Source organism: Lissotriton helveticus, chromosome 4_1, assembly GCF_964261635.1.
Source record: "Lissotriton helveticus chromosome 4_1, aLisHel1.1, whole genome shotgun sequence".
NCBI classification, from domain to species: domain Eukaryota; kingdom Metazoa; phylum Chordata; class Amphibia; order Caudata; family Salamandridae; genus Lissotriton; species Lissotriton helveticus.
In genome coordinates, this window is record NC_136063.1 from 1,573,961,975 (window position 1) to 1,573,979,576 (window position 17,602).

The window sequence follows — 17,602 nt, forward strand, 5'->3', positions numbered from 1 at the left end:
GGGATTCCGCCAGTCGAGCCTTTAAATCTACATCTTTGGCACGGTTGGCATCATTCATTGACAATTAACTCCATTGTAAACACTTGGTTGAAAGGGCTGTGCAATGGCTTACATGAAATGCTAAAAAGAAAGGTGTGATATAAATTAGAACACTGGAATGTTGAGAGCCTCATTGGCGACAATGCAGTTGCTCCGATCTTATAATATAGCCTTATAGCCCGCCGTAGAGGGCTATACCGGCTATTAAAGGACCTCTCCAGCGTTAAAGGCCAAAGCCGAAGGCGAGGGCCTTTAACAAGGGAGAGGGACTTTAATAGCTGGTATAGCCCAGCTACGAAGGGCTATAAGGCTATAGAACATTCTGCCACTAGAAGGCAGAATGTTCTAATTAAAAAAAAGCCTTATAGGAGCGTGAGGGGATTGGACTCCCCTCAGGTTCCCTGAAGCCTTTGTTCACAGTCAGAGCTGTGAACAAAGAAACATTGGAATGTTTGAGGTCCAGGCTTATACCAGCCATTATAAGCCCTGAGCACTCCATTGTTTTCAATGGAGCTCCCAACATTCCAATGTTCTAATGACTGATGGAAGCCTTCTGCTTCAACATTCCAATTTTGTCTTTCTGTTTCTCCTTTTTAAATTTAGAACATTCTACCCTAAGTGGGTGGAATGTTCTAATAGCCTTATAGCCCTTCTGCCTCAAGCTATACAGGCTGTGAAAAGACCCTCGCCCTCTCTATAGCTATAACTTGGGTTCAGAGCCTTTAACAACCTGTATAGCCCTCAACAGCCGGCCATAAGAAATAGTAAACTTTGTGTCCCATGGGTTTGAATTCTAGGACCGGTCCAGGAACACTACTATCATTATCTTTTCGTCTGTGACGGTCCCCATTACTGGTCGAGGTTCACCTAAAATAAGCCAATGAGGTTCCACTCTACGCCGTGTTCCCCTCACTGCAGGTAACCCAGGATTCATCCGGGCTTCTCTGTTGGGACCTATAGGTTTTTTTAGCTGCCAAGAGGGAAACCTTGAATACACTGAAGAGAGAAAATCGCCAAAAGAAATTCCAAACTTTTGCATTTTTGTTCATTTCCCAGCACATCTGGAAAAACCCATCCACACATGAGAGACACGTTAAACAATGTTTAAAAACCAAAATAAGAACTGTCGTGTTTTTTTAGAAGCCTACCTCTCTGTTTGCCATGCAGACAGTTTTACATTTCAGAACAGAAATGGTTATATTGGACGCTTTGCACCATGTACATTGGCTAGTGTGTGAATTGTGTGTGTGTATGTGTGTGTTCGATTTAAGTAGTTCTCCAGGCTTACTTGCTAGATTCCAAAACTAAACCAGGAGTATATCGGGATTAAGCCTATTTTATTCCTTAATGAGAAGTGAAAGCCAGTAGTATTATATCAGTAAGTCATACCTACACACACACACACACACACAGAAGTCTCGGTGAATCGGGCCTTGGGTTACCGTCTGTAGCAGTTGTGTCCAGGTCCAGTTAGAGGTCAAAATCCAGAGTGAGACATCATAAAACTCGTAGACGCCCAAATGAGACCTATTGACATGGGAATGTTGTTTAAGATAGAGCAGTTGACACGTGTTCTCAGTTGTCCCACAGCTAAAATGCCCTTCAGTGTTAAATATAGCAGTCAACAGCTTTGCCTAAACTAACAACACTTGCCTCATGGCCCATCTGTCTCAGGATATCTGCAAAAAGTCTTACATTCCTATCGGGAGCATCAGCAAATAATTTTCGTGTTTCCGGGTCCCTTTTTCCTGTCAACTTTCCCTGTAAGGCAGTTCCATTAATCGCCTCTCTATGAGCATCTTCTTCAGGTTGGGCTTATCTTGTAGGCGATCCCCTAAATACTGCCTTAAGTTGGATGTCAATATTTTGGAAAGTTCACACCGCTATTATAATGGTTAGTGGAGAATACTGTGCAAGTTTTGGGGTACTCTTGTAATCTTTGCCAATCTCCACCATGAATCCTTTGCTCTCCAGTGCTTTATTGGTATTGATCGCCACCTAGTGGCACAGCGATTAATCTCATGCTACTGCAAACGTGTTTCATAATTGCTGTTTTGGCATTATTTGTCCGAAATTTCTTAACAAGCAGTGCAGGAAATATTAAGTATCACACTTGAAAAAGGGACCCGTGTGCGTTCGAAAACACATGTGGTACATTCATTTATTTCCCATATAAAAAGAAATCACTTATTTATTTCGTCTTAAATGAGTTACAGATCCAGCTACACCATATCAATTTGAAATTAACTTCACAGAGTATAGAAAGTAAAACGAGTGAAGTAAACGGAATGTGAATTTCTCATATAAGTATGTAATCATTTCAATAAAACCTGCATTGTTTCTGCTCCTAGTTTATGCTGTGGTAAAGGGCCACACAATCTGACCCGTGTAATAATTTGTTTTTTTAATAACATCTTTTTCATACGTTCAACTTCATACCGCACTTATGTCTTTTTGAGCGCCATAAATGACAGATTCTGCTAATACCTAATTAATAGTAATCATTTTACCAACCTGGGAAAAACATAATAGTTTGTATTGCCTTCAACCTAACTCATAACCAGGGCTCTCGTTATTATGGTATTTATTTTTGGAACATTTCCATCTATATTTACCCATATTTGTTTTTTGTTGGCCATCTTATTGGTATTTATACATATTTATTTTGTATTTTGTGAACAGATGAGGTGAAAACTTGCATATTTCCACTTTTATTTAACGGATAAACGTACACTCTGCCTGTACGGTTTTAGCACATTACACAGCCAAAAATAAGATAATAAGCCCACATTAAAAATATGTGCACATTAGCACAAATATATGTATGCTGTAATTTAAGTACATCTCATTGAGCTTTGTACCACCCCACCCATGCTGCCAATATGTACAACCACTGGCCTGAAAGTCATGAACCTCAGCTTGGAGAGTCACTCAAAAGAAGCCACATTATCTGCATATTTCCACTTTTATAAATAAATACAGACACGAAACACAATGTGTTCTGTCTATATTTATCTGTAAAAGTCAGTAAAAACGGAAAACAATGAGCCCTACTCATAACTAGAAGAACACTGCACTTGTCAGTGGCAAACATTCAGCTCACTGAGCAACTCAGTCGGTTTTAGTAGCTAAGTACCCAAAAAACCTTGATGTCAGCGCACTTTAATTCCATGACATGAAGGCAAAATTTATCTTCACATTTCCTGCTTAAGAAATTGGCACCAATTATCAAAGTTAATTATTCTGTGAGGAGTTACTAAATAGAAGTAATCACAAAAACGTGTTTTACGATATAATCATTTTACTTAAACACGTTTCAATGTTCAATAAATTTCAGTGGCTGCAGCTCTAAAAATATATTGCTTACAAAAGTAAATTAGTAAAGGTGGTCTTCGAAAATGTAAAGCCTCGTTTACGGCTCATGGTAATTCTTTGCAGTCCTTTCTGCTCTCTGATATGCCGCTTGAACAAGCACAGTTGTTGAGGCTTCCAAAATTACAAATGCCTAGTTACATTGAATACCTCAATTCTTTACAGATACCAGCCCCTCATTATGAGTGGCCTTTTAACTCTGAAGGGGCTCTGATAGTAATTTCTGTCCCCATCAGGATTGTGAGCCTTACTTTCACCCAGAGATCTCGGCTGCTGAAAACTGCGTAAATCTTCTTGTAAAAGTACTTTTGAAAATGTAGGACTATGGGAGGGAGCTGTTCCAGAGTTACAGATTCCCCCAGTAATTCCTTATTTCTTAGTGGACCTCCAGGGCCCAATTTCTGAATTTTCCCCATCCCAGTTGTACCGGTATGAAACAGAAAACACATATGACCAGAATCACTCTGAAGACTCTTGAACAGCAAGAGCGTCACATACATTTCAGAAGCTTGGCGGTGTCTTCATGTAGCTCTTTGAGCAGCCATTTGAACACTGTATGTAGGGACAGTGAGTAGCACACACTGATGGAGCATAGAGCTGAGTGCAAGCTGATGTGGACACAGTCCATGCCCTTGTTCACAGTGGAGAAGTGTGGCTCAATGATTAGAGCGGCAGACCCTGATGCAGAGGTCTGGCCCGGGACCAGGGTTCAATTCCCACCTCGGCGGGTCTTGGGTGCAATAATTCCCTCGGACCTGATATTTCTCTCGCCTCGGTGCCTATTCTAATCGTGGGTCCCACTCTGCAACTCTGGGCAATAGCTTGCTTAATCTCCACAACGGCCCCAACAGCGCTGGGATTCCTGGCTTCACCCTGGGGGTGCCCAGGAGTGGACACTTCACAGGGAAAAGCCAGGAAGGGTTCCACAGCGGTATGTGTACAAGCGCCTTGATGCATTTGCGGTGATACCTGCCCTATACAAGTACAACATTTACATTTTTTTTTTTACTCAAGCTTGTCTTGGAGGAAGTATCTAGAGGGTGACCTCAGCAGGGCTTCCATCCCCTACTGTCACCCAGGCTAATCTCTGAAACCCAGCATGGCTTGCTCCACCACCAGCATATAAGCAGTTCCATGTTGAGCATGCTCTTCTGCACCAGGAGCTGCCTGGAGGCACTAAGGGAGTCCAATGCACTGTTGAAACTTGACATCCGGTTTCATTTGTAGCAGATTTTCAGTATGAAGCTATCAGAGTCAGAACAGCTCCACAGGCTTCCGATCCCTCTTGCTCGCTCTTTAGATATCAGTGCCCGGCCTCCAGAGGGTGTGAGATTACTGATGCTACAAACGTCTCATGAGGAGCTTTGACTCAGACAGCCTCATTACCAGGATGTTAATTCAATCAATCAATCAATCATTAACATTTGTAAAGCGCTCTACATACCTGTGAGGGTCTCAAGGCGCTGGGGGGGGGGGGGGGGGAGGGGGTAGCTACTGATCGAAAAGCCAGGTCTTGAGAAGTCTTCTGAAGGCCAGCAGGTCCAGGGTCTGACGTAGGTTGGTAGGGAGAGTGTTCCAGGTCTTGGCGGCGAGGTAGGAGAAGGACCTGCCCCCGGCGGTGGTTTTCCGGACGCGTGGAACAGTGGCGAGAGCGAGGTTGGCAGATCAGAGGCTGCGGGTGGGTGTGTGGAAGCTGAGACGGTTGTTGAGGTATGATGGTCCGGCGTTCTGTAGGGCTTTGTGTGCGTGGATGAGGAGTTTGAAGGTGATCCTGTTGTTGACGGTGAGCCAATGATGGCCTCTCAGGTGGGGTGTGATGTGGCTTCGTCGGGGAACATCGAGGATCAGTCGTGCTGATTGACCCTGGTCTAGGCTCAATTCTCAGTATCCATTCCATATGTGTATGCTAATACTTTGAGTCAATGGATTGTCTTATATCCTCATCAGAAGTCAGTGGTTGAAATCCTGAGCATCTAGTCTTACAAAATGGGAGGTCTTCTCCTCACACCAGCCCACTCATTATAGGCCTCACAATGGGCTCCCGTATGTGCAATCTTCTGTGACCAACCTTCCATTAATTGGGTTGCGGAAGTGATCTGCATAGTATGAGGTAGAGACTTACTACTAGTGCGCCTGCACTGGACAACACTAACACAGTGTCAATGTTCTGCCAGGTTCTAATTTGGTCACTACCTCTCTTGATAAATGAAGATGTCAGAGATTAGCCAACCACTTACTCTTAAATCACTACGCTGAATACAAATGGAAGGTCAGGGTATATTAACATGCATTTCAGAATGTGGTCCATACAGCTGCCTGAGTGAGTGTCTAGAAGACGGATTCAGTTGTGATTATATCCAATAGGTAGAATGAACGTTATGCCCAATTAACATGTTGTGTTAATAATGTTCTCCATTTTAAGTTGGACGAAACTCCTTTGTTATCAGTGTGCCACTGCTCGGTTTCCCGTCATGTGTTCTTCATGATTGTCATGGCATTGGAACCATGGAAACCAGCGCCTTGAACCCTATTGTGTCAACGATTTCTACAAGCACTTTATAACCAGCAACAGAAGCAGGTCTTTCCTTCACAGGCATGTTATGATTTGCAGAATTCTTGAAACTTGAAAAGACCTCAAACAGCAGAGCCAATGTTATATGCTGGACTGTGCTATTATTGACACATTCCTGAAAATGAGCACAATTGTTGTAAAAACAACAAGTGTTAAAAAATACTCAGCACGTGTTTTCAAGTGGGGACATTATTCTGCTTTCTCTGTATCCAGTTTGCTGCGACAAGTATTCCCAGTGTCTCACTTTTCACAATAACCAAATTAATGTATCAATTCTTGAGAATTAATGATGTATTCTAGAGTGCTTGTTTTCTCAGTGACTAATTTCCTGCTCGAGTAGGTGAATTACTATAGGTATGCACCACATCGAGGGCAAGCAGTTGGTCTCAATAATGTGTGATCACTAGAACATGTTCTGTTGAGAATGACTAAGTGCTGTCACCCGTGAACATCAAAGTCTTGGTGCACGTAGACCTACCTTAAAACCAACATACACGGGTAGCTACACTCCCATTCAGTCATAAAGTGTGCTGATTGTTAAAATAAATCACAATTAGTGAGATTGTTCCTAGCACGCTCATTACTTTTATTGCCCACTTTTCCAAAATGAAGTGATGTTTCTCTAATGAGACATAAATGGGCTGTCAAGAGACTGCTTCGAATTATGAGCTTCCATCGCATTTGAATGGGTTGCACATGAACCATTACTCTTTCTCACATCACTAATGAGCAGTCCCTCGGGTCTCTGCTGAAACCACCTGAGCAGTATTATCTGCTTTTAATCCTGGAGCAATCATGCATTCATTTGCAGAACATTCTGACTTTTAAATATAAAATAGTGTATTGTCTATTTTGCAGAGTATACTCTACACCTCAAATTATACATATAACTTCCTTGTTTAAATCAAACAATGCTATTGCCCCCAATTGAGGACTTAAACCATGGGCCCTGCAACTGGATGCACACCTTGTTGTCTATATAAACCATTTTTGTTTAAAGAAACAGGATTATTAGCCATTACATTGCTATAACAAAGAGTGGTTCTCATTTGCGCCTTTACATTTCAAGAGCAATTTGTGAAATTACTTAAAATCGCCCTCTTGTATTTGGGTACACTACTTCACACATGTGTGAGAGTCTGATAGGATTAGTAGCCCAAATTTGCTTTAAGGGTTCCTATAATTCGATAATGCCCCCGGTGTTCCGAAGCCACTCAAAACTGGGTGTGTTGTTCACTGGTACTCTTATCTTTGACATGCCTGTTTAGGATTGCAGATTATTAGGACACATGGAGTTCAGGACATTGACCAAGAAAGATCATCAGCCTAGTGGACTGGGCTGCTTGTGATCAGTTTCTTGCTGCCTGCCTCCTTGACTGATGCCGCGTTACATGCCCACTTTCAGCAGTGCATGTCTCCCTCTACGTAGGGCTGGAGTTCATGCTTGACATGGGTTATTTTCACGATGCCGGTGTTGGAGGAGCTCATTATCCTGTCCGGCAGAGAATAGTCTAGGTGACTGTAAGAGAAGCAAGCATTGCAGAGGCTGTCCTTTATAAACAAAATCTAGAATATGCAGTCATAAAAATGGTGGAGGCTGAGTCTAAGAAGAAGGGTGCGGAATGTTCAACTTCCAATCATCCGTGTGCACCTAGTCTTATAGGACTGGTGCTAGAGCTGTAGGAGGGCATCTCCGGTGGCACTCTTGCTCTCCTGGTGCCTCCATTAATCCAATACTGGGGCAGAGTCATGAGTTGGAAGGCCATGGATTCTGAAGCAATCACAATGTAAAGTGTATACGTGACAGTACACATTGAGTACCACTGTTGTGCTATGATTGCGTCTATGCTGTATTGCAGAATTATTTTCCGTTCTGAATAATTCCTACATTGGCTTACACAAGGCACATTTAAAACTTTGTTGCTTGCACCTAAGTCCAATTAGGTCACAAAAACTAGTCTGTAGATGTAAACAGCAGTTCCTGGTTCAAAGATTCTAGTTTCTTCGGTAGAAAAGATGCCATTGTCATAACTAGATTTAGAAGCCGGAATACAGTTGTTCTGAAGCTAAGGGCAATTGGAAGGCAGGGATTGGTAAGTAATGAACACCCATAAACTTTTTGGGCATTCACTACACCTAAAGTTTTTCCCTTCCTTTTTGACATGTAAATGTACATGTGTTCAACTGAGTTGTAAAGTTCCTTAAATACCCTAAAGGGAGTTTAGTGGTAGAACCGGATATTGCAAATGACAGTTACCAAGAGTACATCTAGCCTTATTCTAAATAAAAGAAAATCAGACATCTGTTCAAATTCTGGTAAAAATTCTCTAATGAGGGCATTTCTAACTTTTAAACAGAGGTTTGTGAATCACCCTGTCATGTATTAATGAGGAATTAAAGATACATTCACTATATGCAGAAACACAACACACGTGGTTTACATTTTGGTTTGAGCAGACGTGCTGATAAATCATATAACCAATGACAACACTGGAAGTGAACAGAGATAAGTAAATCAATAATTTCATAAATATGTTGCCTCACCTTTTACTGGTATGCTTATTTCTGCAGTCCTTCACTTTGATCTCTTGTACTACTTGTCTAGATGTATTTATAGTAATGTGAGTTCACATTATCTCAAACAACTTAAAATAATTTCTTCTAATTTATGATATTGTTTCCCGAATTCTTATTTGTAGCATAGCACCTTTTTCCAATGTACTGACTCTTTTCACTTATCTAGGAGCTGCACTCAAAATATGTAAATGGAAATTTAACAAATCCAGCGTGTTCCAATGTCTGACTTCCTTTCAGTGGACATGTATAACTGTTTTCCAGCCTTTACTACGTCATGAATTTCCAAAACGGGGACTGGCTATGTCTCCAGCCAATGATGAAGCTTTTCCTCGTCTGAGCTACATTTGCGGTGCTTGCTTAACAGAAAAGCGAAGTTTATAGATTAAGTAAAAGGGTGCACAGTGAATTGTCATCATCAATCGTGTGTCATCGCAAGAAAGCGTAGATAGTCTTCGAGACTGTAAATGTCGTGCCCGATCAATTTAAAAACTGTGTATTTTGAAATGCTGGTGAAAGTTGAAAAGATGAAACTGCTAATTGATTTAATTAAGGCATTGAGAAAATAAAAACACAGTGTTTGCAGATAAAAGCCTAATAAATAAAGCACAACTCCATAATGGATAGTAGGTGTTCTTTTGTGAAGGGATCGTTGTCTATTTGAGCTGGGCCAACAAATGAATTTGGAGGTCAGCTGCGGTAAGGTGTGCTTTGGTAAACGTCTTGCTGCAGTCAGACTGGGTACATTTAATGCTTTTATCACAGCAACCGTTTTATATCTGGCTGTGTTGTAATGCCTCCACTAATTATGTAATTCCTTCCTAGGACTAGGTAAAACTGAAAGAAATAGGGGAAGGCATTGCCAATGTTGTGGTTCATTTCTCACGCATATTTGTAGGCGGCCAGTTTAGCAGCGTGAGAGTGAATAGGTTTGATGCTCCCATCCCAGCAATGGTCTAATTTTTGGTGTGGGGGTGGTGGACACGGGGTGGGTCTGGTTCCACTAGTTCTGTAATCTGCAGAGACATGATGTCTTCCTAATTTTTGTATGTGTATGTCCATGCCAGTATGTAATCTTGTGTGTCAAGGCTGCTTTAGATTTCTATGCTGTAGTGGTGCAACAAACGCCTCGCTTCACCCAACATAGCCAAAGCATGATGGGTGGTAGAGGACATAAGAGTTCAGTCATTGTGTCATGGTTTTCCAGCTGTGCACCAGGTGTTTTTTAAATCTCTTTAAACTCTTAACAGTACAGAAGGCCCACAGTGTATATACATTTGCTAGAATAACGCACATTAGTTTTTCTACAAAAGCCCAATAAACTAACCATTATTCTATATAGATCACAGTAATGAAGACTGCATCTTGTGGATTTCACGAGGTCTTACTTTTTCCTTCTGATGTGTTGATCTGTTATTGATGCATATTGATGAGTATTGTTCTGTGTTAGGCTATTGACACGTTTTGCAAAGCATTAAACATCACAAACAATATCTTGCATTTAAACCTTGATAGGTTAGTTGTATGCAACATAAGGTGATAGGAGTAAAAGAGGAGGTAAGCAGGCACAGAAAGAGTCACAGAGGGATTGAAATTTAAAGTTTAACTGTTGTGAAATGTAGCATCAATCACAGTACCAGCAATTAGAATTAATATTAGTATATATCTCTGTCAGTTGAAAATGTATGATTTGGTGTAACTGAAATTGTTTGCATATTTTTCAAAAAAACTCTCACCAATACACGTTATATTACAGAAAAATTGACCACTGTGCTTTTGTGCGCTATTCGTTAAACAGTTAACTGACTGTCACTAATTTACATTTTCTCCATCCAGCACATAAATAATGACCACATACATGGTGAGAAGAAGGAGTTTGTGTGCCGTTGGCTAGATTGTTCAAGAGAACAAAAGCCATTTAAAGCCCAGTACATGTTGGTGGTACACATGAGAAGACACACCGGAGAAAAGCCACACAAATGCACTGTAAGTAACAGCAAAATCATTAGTTGGAGAGCAGCTTAATGGTGTATTGCTTGTTCACCCAATAGAACAGGTTTGACATTGCTACCGAATGTGCACAACTACTTCAATGAGACAAATATTTTCTGGCTTAATGACAGAGTTGTGACTAAGTCCATAGGCTTCCAGTCGCAAACCAACATTCTCCTACCATTCTATTGTATTTCGCTAGTAGAAAGTGACATTCCCCCATCTTCGGAATGACTCCGGGAAGTACTCTTATAACCTATCCTTCACACATCTTCGGGTCTCTCCTGTTTTTTTGTTTAGAAGATTTAGAGTTGGGTGACAATGAAAAATCCTCCAGTTTCTGAAGTGAATGCTAACTCTAGAGCAGAATCAACTATCAGTACAGTATTTTAGCTTTGTCCATCCAGAAATTGGAAGATGTTCTTTACTGTCCAAATCTAAATGTGGCCACAGTGTTCTAATACATTGATATGAATAAACTATAGAATACTAAGGATTTCTATTCTTCCTAAAATGTCATAATATGGGTCTCTCATTTCAATGGGTACTGATCATTAAACAACATTTTCATTTTAGATATTATCAGTCAAGACAAAAAGTGTCCAAAAACTTTGCACTTATTTACTCATGTATTCGTTCTTAAAATATGAAAAGAGAAATTAGTTGACACCACTTAAGGTGTACCTTTATGACATATTACATAAATAGAAGTTGGGCCGAGCATTTTTTCGATTAAGTATTAAATATAAATCTAGCGTGGTGCAAAATCCATCACAGAAACATTCTATTTTTAAACTGTTATTATCAACAATGAATCGGTTCCGGTTCAAAACATTTAGGGGCCAGATGTAGGTAATGAAGATTTACCGATTCTAAAACACCGAATTTTATCGATTCGTTATTTTAGAATCGGTAAATGGGATGTAGGTATTTATTCGGTAAGTATTACCGAATCGGTAAGATTCTTAACGATTCGGTAATACTCACCCTATTTTCAGATCTAGAGCGTAAGAAGTGGGATTATAACTTAGTGTTATGCTGGGCCAATACACTATATGGAGATCAAATCATAAGGGAGCCATGAAGACTCTTTAGGGTTTCATTAATATGAGAAAGCCAAAGAATGTTAAAAACATGAGGAAGTGTAAGACAATCCATGATGATGGATCTTGTGACGGTCGTTTCGGGCTAGGTCCACAATGACTGCCAAAGAAGGATCGGCTTGAGTAAGAGTAAGTCCACTAGATAGTTAAGTCCAACCTCTTGGTGAGCAATAAGTTGAAACGGAGGCAGTGCTACTCAGCAGACGCTTGAGGAAGGCATTCTTCTCTACCTGTAAAGAGCCACTCTGCGAATATCCCCAGATGCCTCCTCCATACATGGAGGCAGACAATGCTTTGGCTTTATATATATATATTAATCATTTCTCTAACAGGGTGACTACCGAGCGTACTTGAAAATCTAAAGACACCCTCACAGGCCCTACTCATTTTAAGTCTAGTCCTTTGTACATGATTGACCCATAAGCCTTTACTGGCAAAAGATATACCCAAATAATGTGTTGACACTCATAATCGGGGAACCTTGCATAAAGAAGCTCTGCTCCTGTGGGACTTCTTCCAACTTATCATCTTAAAAATCTTGGGGATATTGATTTTCAATTTTCTTCCCTCCATAAAAAAACCAAAGGTGTTTATCAGTCTCTGCAGTCCGATGATTGTTCTTGACAATAGACCTGCGTCGTCGGTGTAAAGAAACACAGGGACAAAGCAGCTTGCAGCATAGGCATGTCGGCCTGCATAGCCCTGGGGACATCTTCAACCCCTTTGATGTAAAGGGAGAAAAGGAATGTGCCAGATCACAGCCCTCTCTTATTCCCATCTTGATTTTAAAGGAGTGAGTACATTCTCCACTTGTGCCAAAGCGTACATGGGCAGTCAAACTCGCATACAATCTAGCAAGAAAGCAAACAAGATTCTCAGGTGCTCCAAGCTAGAGTAAAGTTTGCCATAAATGATTCACGCAATAAAAGGCACAACTGAGTTCAGCAAAACACAGATATAATGATCCAAGCTTGCCCTTTATGTATTTCCAGATAAGCAGGTCCAGGTTGACACACTGTTCTACTGTGCCCACCCGTTTCTCAAAACCATACTGGGCTTCTAACAGGACAGAGTAATCATTGGCTCACTGGTCTAAACTTTGTAGGAGCACACTACTCATCAATTTGCAGATGACTCCAATAATGAAATTGGACGGTAGCACTTAGGATTGGATCTATCCCACTTCTTAAAGATGGGTACTATAATAGAGTTGTCCCAGCTGGGGGGTATCATTTACTAATAGGGCCCCAGAGTTCTCCCAGAGCCTTAAAGGCATGAACCGGAAACACCATATTGCCTGGGCACTTTACCCACTGCACTGCGATCTAGTCTAAGAAGGACATCTTCCAGGGACACTTCTAGGGGTCTGCTATCAATTGGGTTGCCTAACTGATCTGTATCACCCGCTAGAGAGCCTAAAATGTCTTAGTAATGCTCAACTCACATGCAGGGTGGTACGTGGGAAGTGAGTTCTGGGGCTGTGACATCTTTCAAGAAGGGGGCATTAACAGTGTTCCCCAACAAAGTGTCTCCATCGATCTCGGCTGCCTGGGCCAGATAAACCCAAGACTTTTCCCTAAGTACCATCTTCCTATTGGCTAAAACCAAGATGTAGTCCTTCCTAAGTAATTTGATGACAGTATAGTCTCTTGGTGAGCTGTGCGGTGCTGTCCGCAGCAATTTAGCTACCTGAGTGCATGAATGATCAAACTAGCCACGCTTCGTTGTGGGCTAGGTTTTAGGTTTTCGCGTCGGAGAGACGTTAAATGACCTAGTAAAAGCTACAAATGAATAAAACCGCAGCATATTATTTATCTTATCACTCAGGCAGTATTTAAACTCTGTGTCATTGGTAATTAACAACTTTTGGAGCACAGCTGAAGGTTCGACCCCACCCACATAATCCATACCCTATTGGCCCTAATGGCATATATGTTAGTCATATTGGTGCTAACCCTCAACTTTTCAACATGTAAAGACAGGTATACAACCAGTGGTTAATGGTCACTTACTGCAGTTGCTGTTATTCTATGGTCAAGATCAAGGTTCCTGGCTGAAAATGAGACACAAAAATGCTCAATATTCATGCTAGCTCCTCTACCAATAACAGAGGGGATCAGGACTTTATTTACTTCAGTATTGGGCTCCAATAATGATAGGTTGTACCTAAAAACTAGGAAATTGAAAGACGGGCCATAGGTGTTAGGTAAAACGTGAGAGGCTCCATCACCTACTAAATCAGTTTTACCACACACCAGTTTGGCGACAAAAGTACATTTCTGTATATTAAAATCCGACGCCCATAAGATAACACAATTTGATGGGCTGGCTTGCAAGAACGTATCTAAATCTGCCTTTAGAGCAGTTATAACCACACTGGGTGTAGAGTCAAATAAATTATTATCGAAAGTAATTAAAACCAGGTCAAATCCGCCCAGAATGGACAAGCACATAAACTGGTAATACGGCGAGGCAGTAAATGATCTCCTAGTAACCTCGGGTAACAGATTTGAGATTAGAATTTGGAGACCCCCCCTTCGGTCGACCTGACAATGATGGAGCAGTTGGCGAAAAAATAGTGGAGACTCATTTCACGTGGCAAGGGACTACGTCCCAAGTTTCCTGAAGGCAGATCACATGAGATGTTGAAGCAATAGGGACCCAATCTGGGACATCTAGCATGTTTTTAACGGCAAATATATTCAATGATGTAAATAAACATACTCTTTTATATCCTGCTGATGCTGGTAAAGGGAATACAACAGTTTGACTAGGAGGTTCTAATACCTTTGGCTCAGCTAGAAGAGTGATAGAATTACAGATGGATGCAACAGGCCCAACTGTCAGCCAATGACTAAAGAATAGGGGGCAGTTGGATTGATTGCCCCATTCTTCCTTATTGGGTGAGTCCCAATGATGTTATGTCAATCTGTGTCCTGTAAATCACTTAGTGCCATGAATCTATTGGATGTAGGAATGGCAGGTTGACAGTCAGCCGTTGAAAATTGGACATGAAGAGCGGGAGCTTGCACCATGCAAGATGGATGCAAGTGGCGATAGAAATAAGCGAGGGGAAGAAAAGGGATGTTTCCAGGAATAATACTAGGCATTGGGGGATTAGACAGAATCTCACCTGGTGCCTTGGGTTGTTTAACATTTATAATGACACAGTACCCCTTGATAGTGTTCCTAGTGGGTCCAATACACCCAAACCTTCTTGTCATAATTATACGGTCAGCTCTCGTGTTTGGAAAAATAAACTTAGAATGCAACCAATGGAGGACCTTATTCCTTAATTGGTCAGATGATTCAACTTTACCTGGGGGCAGAGGGAGAACATTAGTTATTATTGCCACATACGATAAACAGGCAGTGGGTAAAATTATGGTCACATTGTTAATTAACATCCCCTCCAGCTCAGAGCTGCTAGTCTTCATCGTTTGCTGTGAGACACTTCTTGGAGTGGTTCCAGGTGGTCATGCAATCTCAGCGAAAGTAGTTGAATTGTCGGTTCTAGTCTGATCTGGCTGAGCAAGATGTGGGTTCATAGAGGGGACAATGCTGTTAGCAGCGCCCCCGGAGCCATTTGGCAGGAACAGTGCTAGATGTCGCTCCACAAAGACACTACTCAGGTTTGTCCGTGCTTCCTCCAATTTCTCGAGATGAGCCAGAAATGACCACTTGTGACATGTTACCACCCCTTTCCTCGACATGTCAGGCACATTTTCTTTGGATTTGCTCATATTGTAAGTGCGGGAGTCAGACGTAGGGCCAGGGCTCAAGCTGGTTGGAGCTGCTGAAGGGTCTGGGCATTGTCTCTTGGATTTGCCTGTCCCTTCTGCCCTCTTCCTCTTTCCCCTGAGGCTTTTTATGTTCCTTTTCCCCACAAGCATTTGAGCCCCCTCCAAACCATCAACAGCCGCAATGAGACCACAGTCGGGGGGACCAGTTGGAATATCTGGATCCCCGAGGGCACAGCTTGCAGCAGCGTGTAGGAGTCCATATCGACTATAGTAGGCTCGAAGAGGGCCTGCAAAATCTCAGACTCAGGTTCAGGAGGGGATGATAAGGACAAGCGTTGTTCTGCTGATTCAATTTTGTTATTGATTGCTCCCACAGCCAGCTGTAGAAAATCATCTAGGGTGGTACCAGGTGTGTAGCTTCAAGGGAGCAGCACTTCCTTTCCCCATGTCAGAAATACTGGATGCAGGGGACTAGAAAGCACCGCCAGCAACCTAGGCTCAGAAAATGACCAGTAAGAGTCAAAAAAGGAGTGAAAGAGCACAGTACCTGAAGAGGCTGACAGAAGAGGGGTGGCCCAGGCGAACACACACTCTAGGTTTTGGCCCAGGCACTTCCCACTCTGCTGGAGGTTGCTGGTTGTTTCAAGTGCATCACAGTCTGGCCTCTCCTTCACACAGCGGAAGGCTGGGGGAAGAAGTCCCACCACAGCTAGGGCCTCGGAATGCTGCAAAACGATGCAGCACGGAAACTTGCTTATGAGTGTCCCAACAACCAGCAGCATCAACATATCTTTATTCGGCCAAAGTCATAAAAGCATGACACCAACGAGAAAGTACAAAGAATTAACATTTCAGCAAAGCATAGATTCCATCAATAGGCGATAAAGAGCTCATATGCAGTTCACAGTGCATGTATATCACAGATTGTTAAAATGAATATTGTTTCCATGATAAGCAAGAAAAGACAAAAAATTGGCTTTATAGCAATGGCATATACTCCATCAATAGAAGATAGAGTGCTTATGTGCAGTTCATAGTGCATATATTTTACAGGTTGTTAAGATTCATATTGTTTCCTAAAACTAAAAGTCACTCTTATAAAATTCAATAATGCATAGCAAATATCTGGTGATCATAGACATTGGGGAAGGTCTTGTTGCCAAATCCCTGATAAAGGAAAAGCATATTTAATGTGCAGTGTGCATAACCTAAACATTGTAAGATAATAACGCTGAGTGGGGTTTATAATCCATTCTAGGTAGGTCTCCATGCTGTTTTTTGTTGACAATATTGAATATTTAACTATCGATTCCTTGGCCTGGGCCTTCTCTAAGCGTGAGTTCATGCAATGGTCCAAATAGCATTGTTGAATCAGTTCTTCATGTTCAGGCCAATTTTTCAGAGTTTTTTTGTATAGTCCTTAGAGGCCTATAGGCTCGAAATTTTGCCTCAAATAGAAGTGCCATGGAACCTGGTCTGCCCTATCAAGTGACAGACAATCAGTAATGCAAGTTCTTACAAGACCAGCCTCTGGGGTCTCCAACATTTGATCCAGAATAGCAGTGGTGAAAGACTTATCAAGTCCTCCGTATATGGCATTCCTCATGGCATATGAGTGTGGCAGTGCCCCCAGGAACCGACAATAATCTACGTATGAAACGATTTTCTGCTCTTTGGAGGACCCCCGTATTATAGTGGCCTTATAGACCGCGCCATATACCCCCACCAAGATGCATTTAATCTTATATAAACGTAGCATTTCCGTGATTGGTTTATTCTTCAACCTATTGGCAAATCTGAATATTGATTCAATGTTTCTGTTAAAGTGCTGCACTCTAGAGGTTAGCAATGTGTTCCAGCAAAAAAATAGTCTATAAAGAATACATAAAAAGTTAAAAGATTTTACCTTTGCGAAAGGAGAATCCCCGTAACAAAATGTTTGGACTCATTGTTGGGTCACAGCAGTTCATAATTTAAGTGTTTGAAAAATGTACCAGCTCGTCCAAGTCATTCACATAGGTTAAAAACAAATTTAAAATGGTCTGTAGGCCGTTTGCCATTTGGACAACGGGCACCGCATCGTCAGCATGTAACAAAATGGTTGTAATTTTGTTTCCCACACTTGGCATGTCCTTTCCATTTCCGTTAGGTGTTTGTTAGTCCCTTTGATATAATGCAAGAAAAGGAAAGAAGCCAGGAAACACTCT

The 17,602-nt window shown here is 41.6% G+C and overlaps 1 protein-coding gene across 1 annotated transcript in view; it reads left to right on the forward strand.

The window, feature by feature from the left end:
• The window catches only part of GLI3 (GLI family zinc finger 3), a 408,823-nt gene that overhangs the window by 366,459 nt on the left and 24,762 nt on the right, over positions 1-17,602 (forward strand). The window contains exon 11 of the mRNA XM_078688198.1: positions 10,394-10,543. Within this exon, the coding sequence (XP_078544324.1) occupies positions 10,394-10,543 (150 nt within the window). The remainder of the gene's footprint in view (positions 1-10,393; positions 10,544-17,602) is intronic.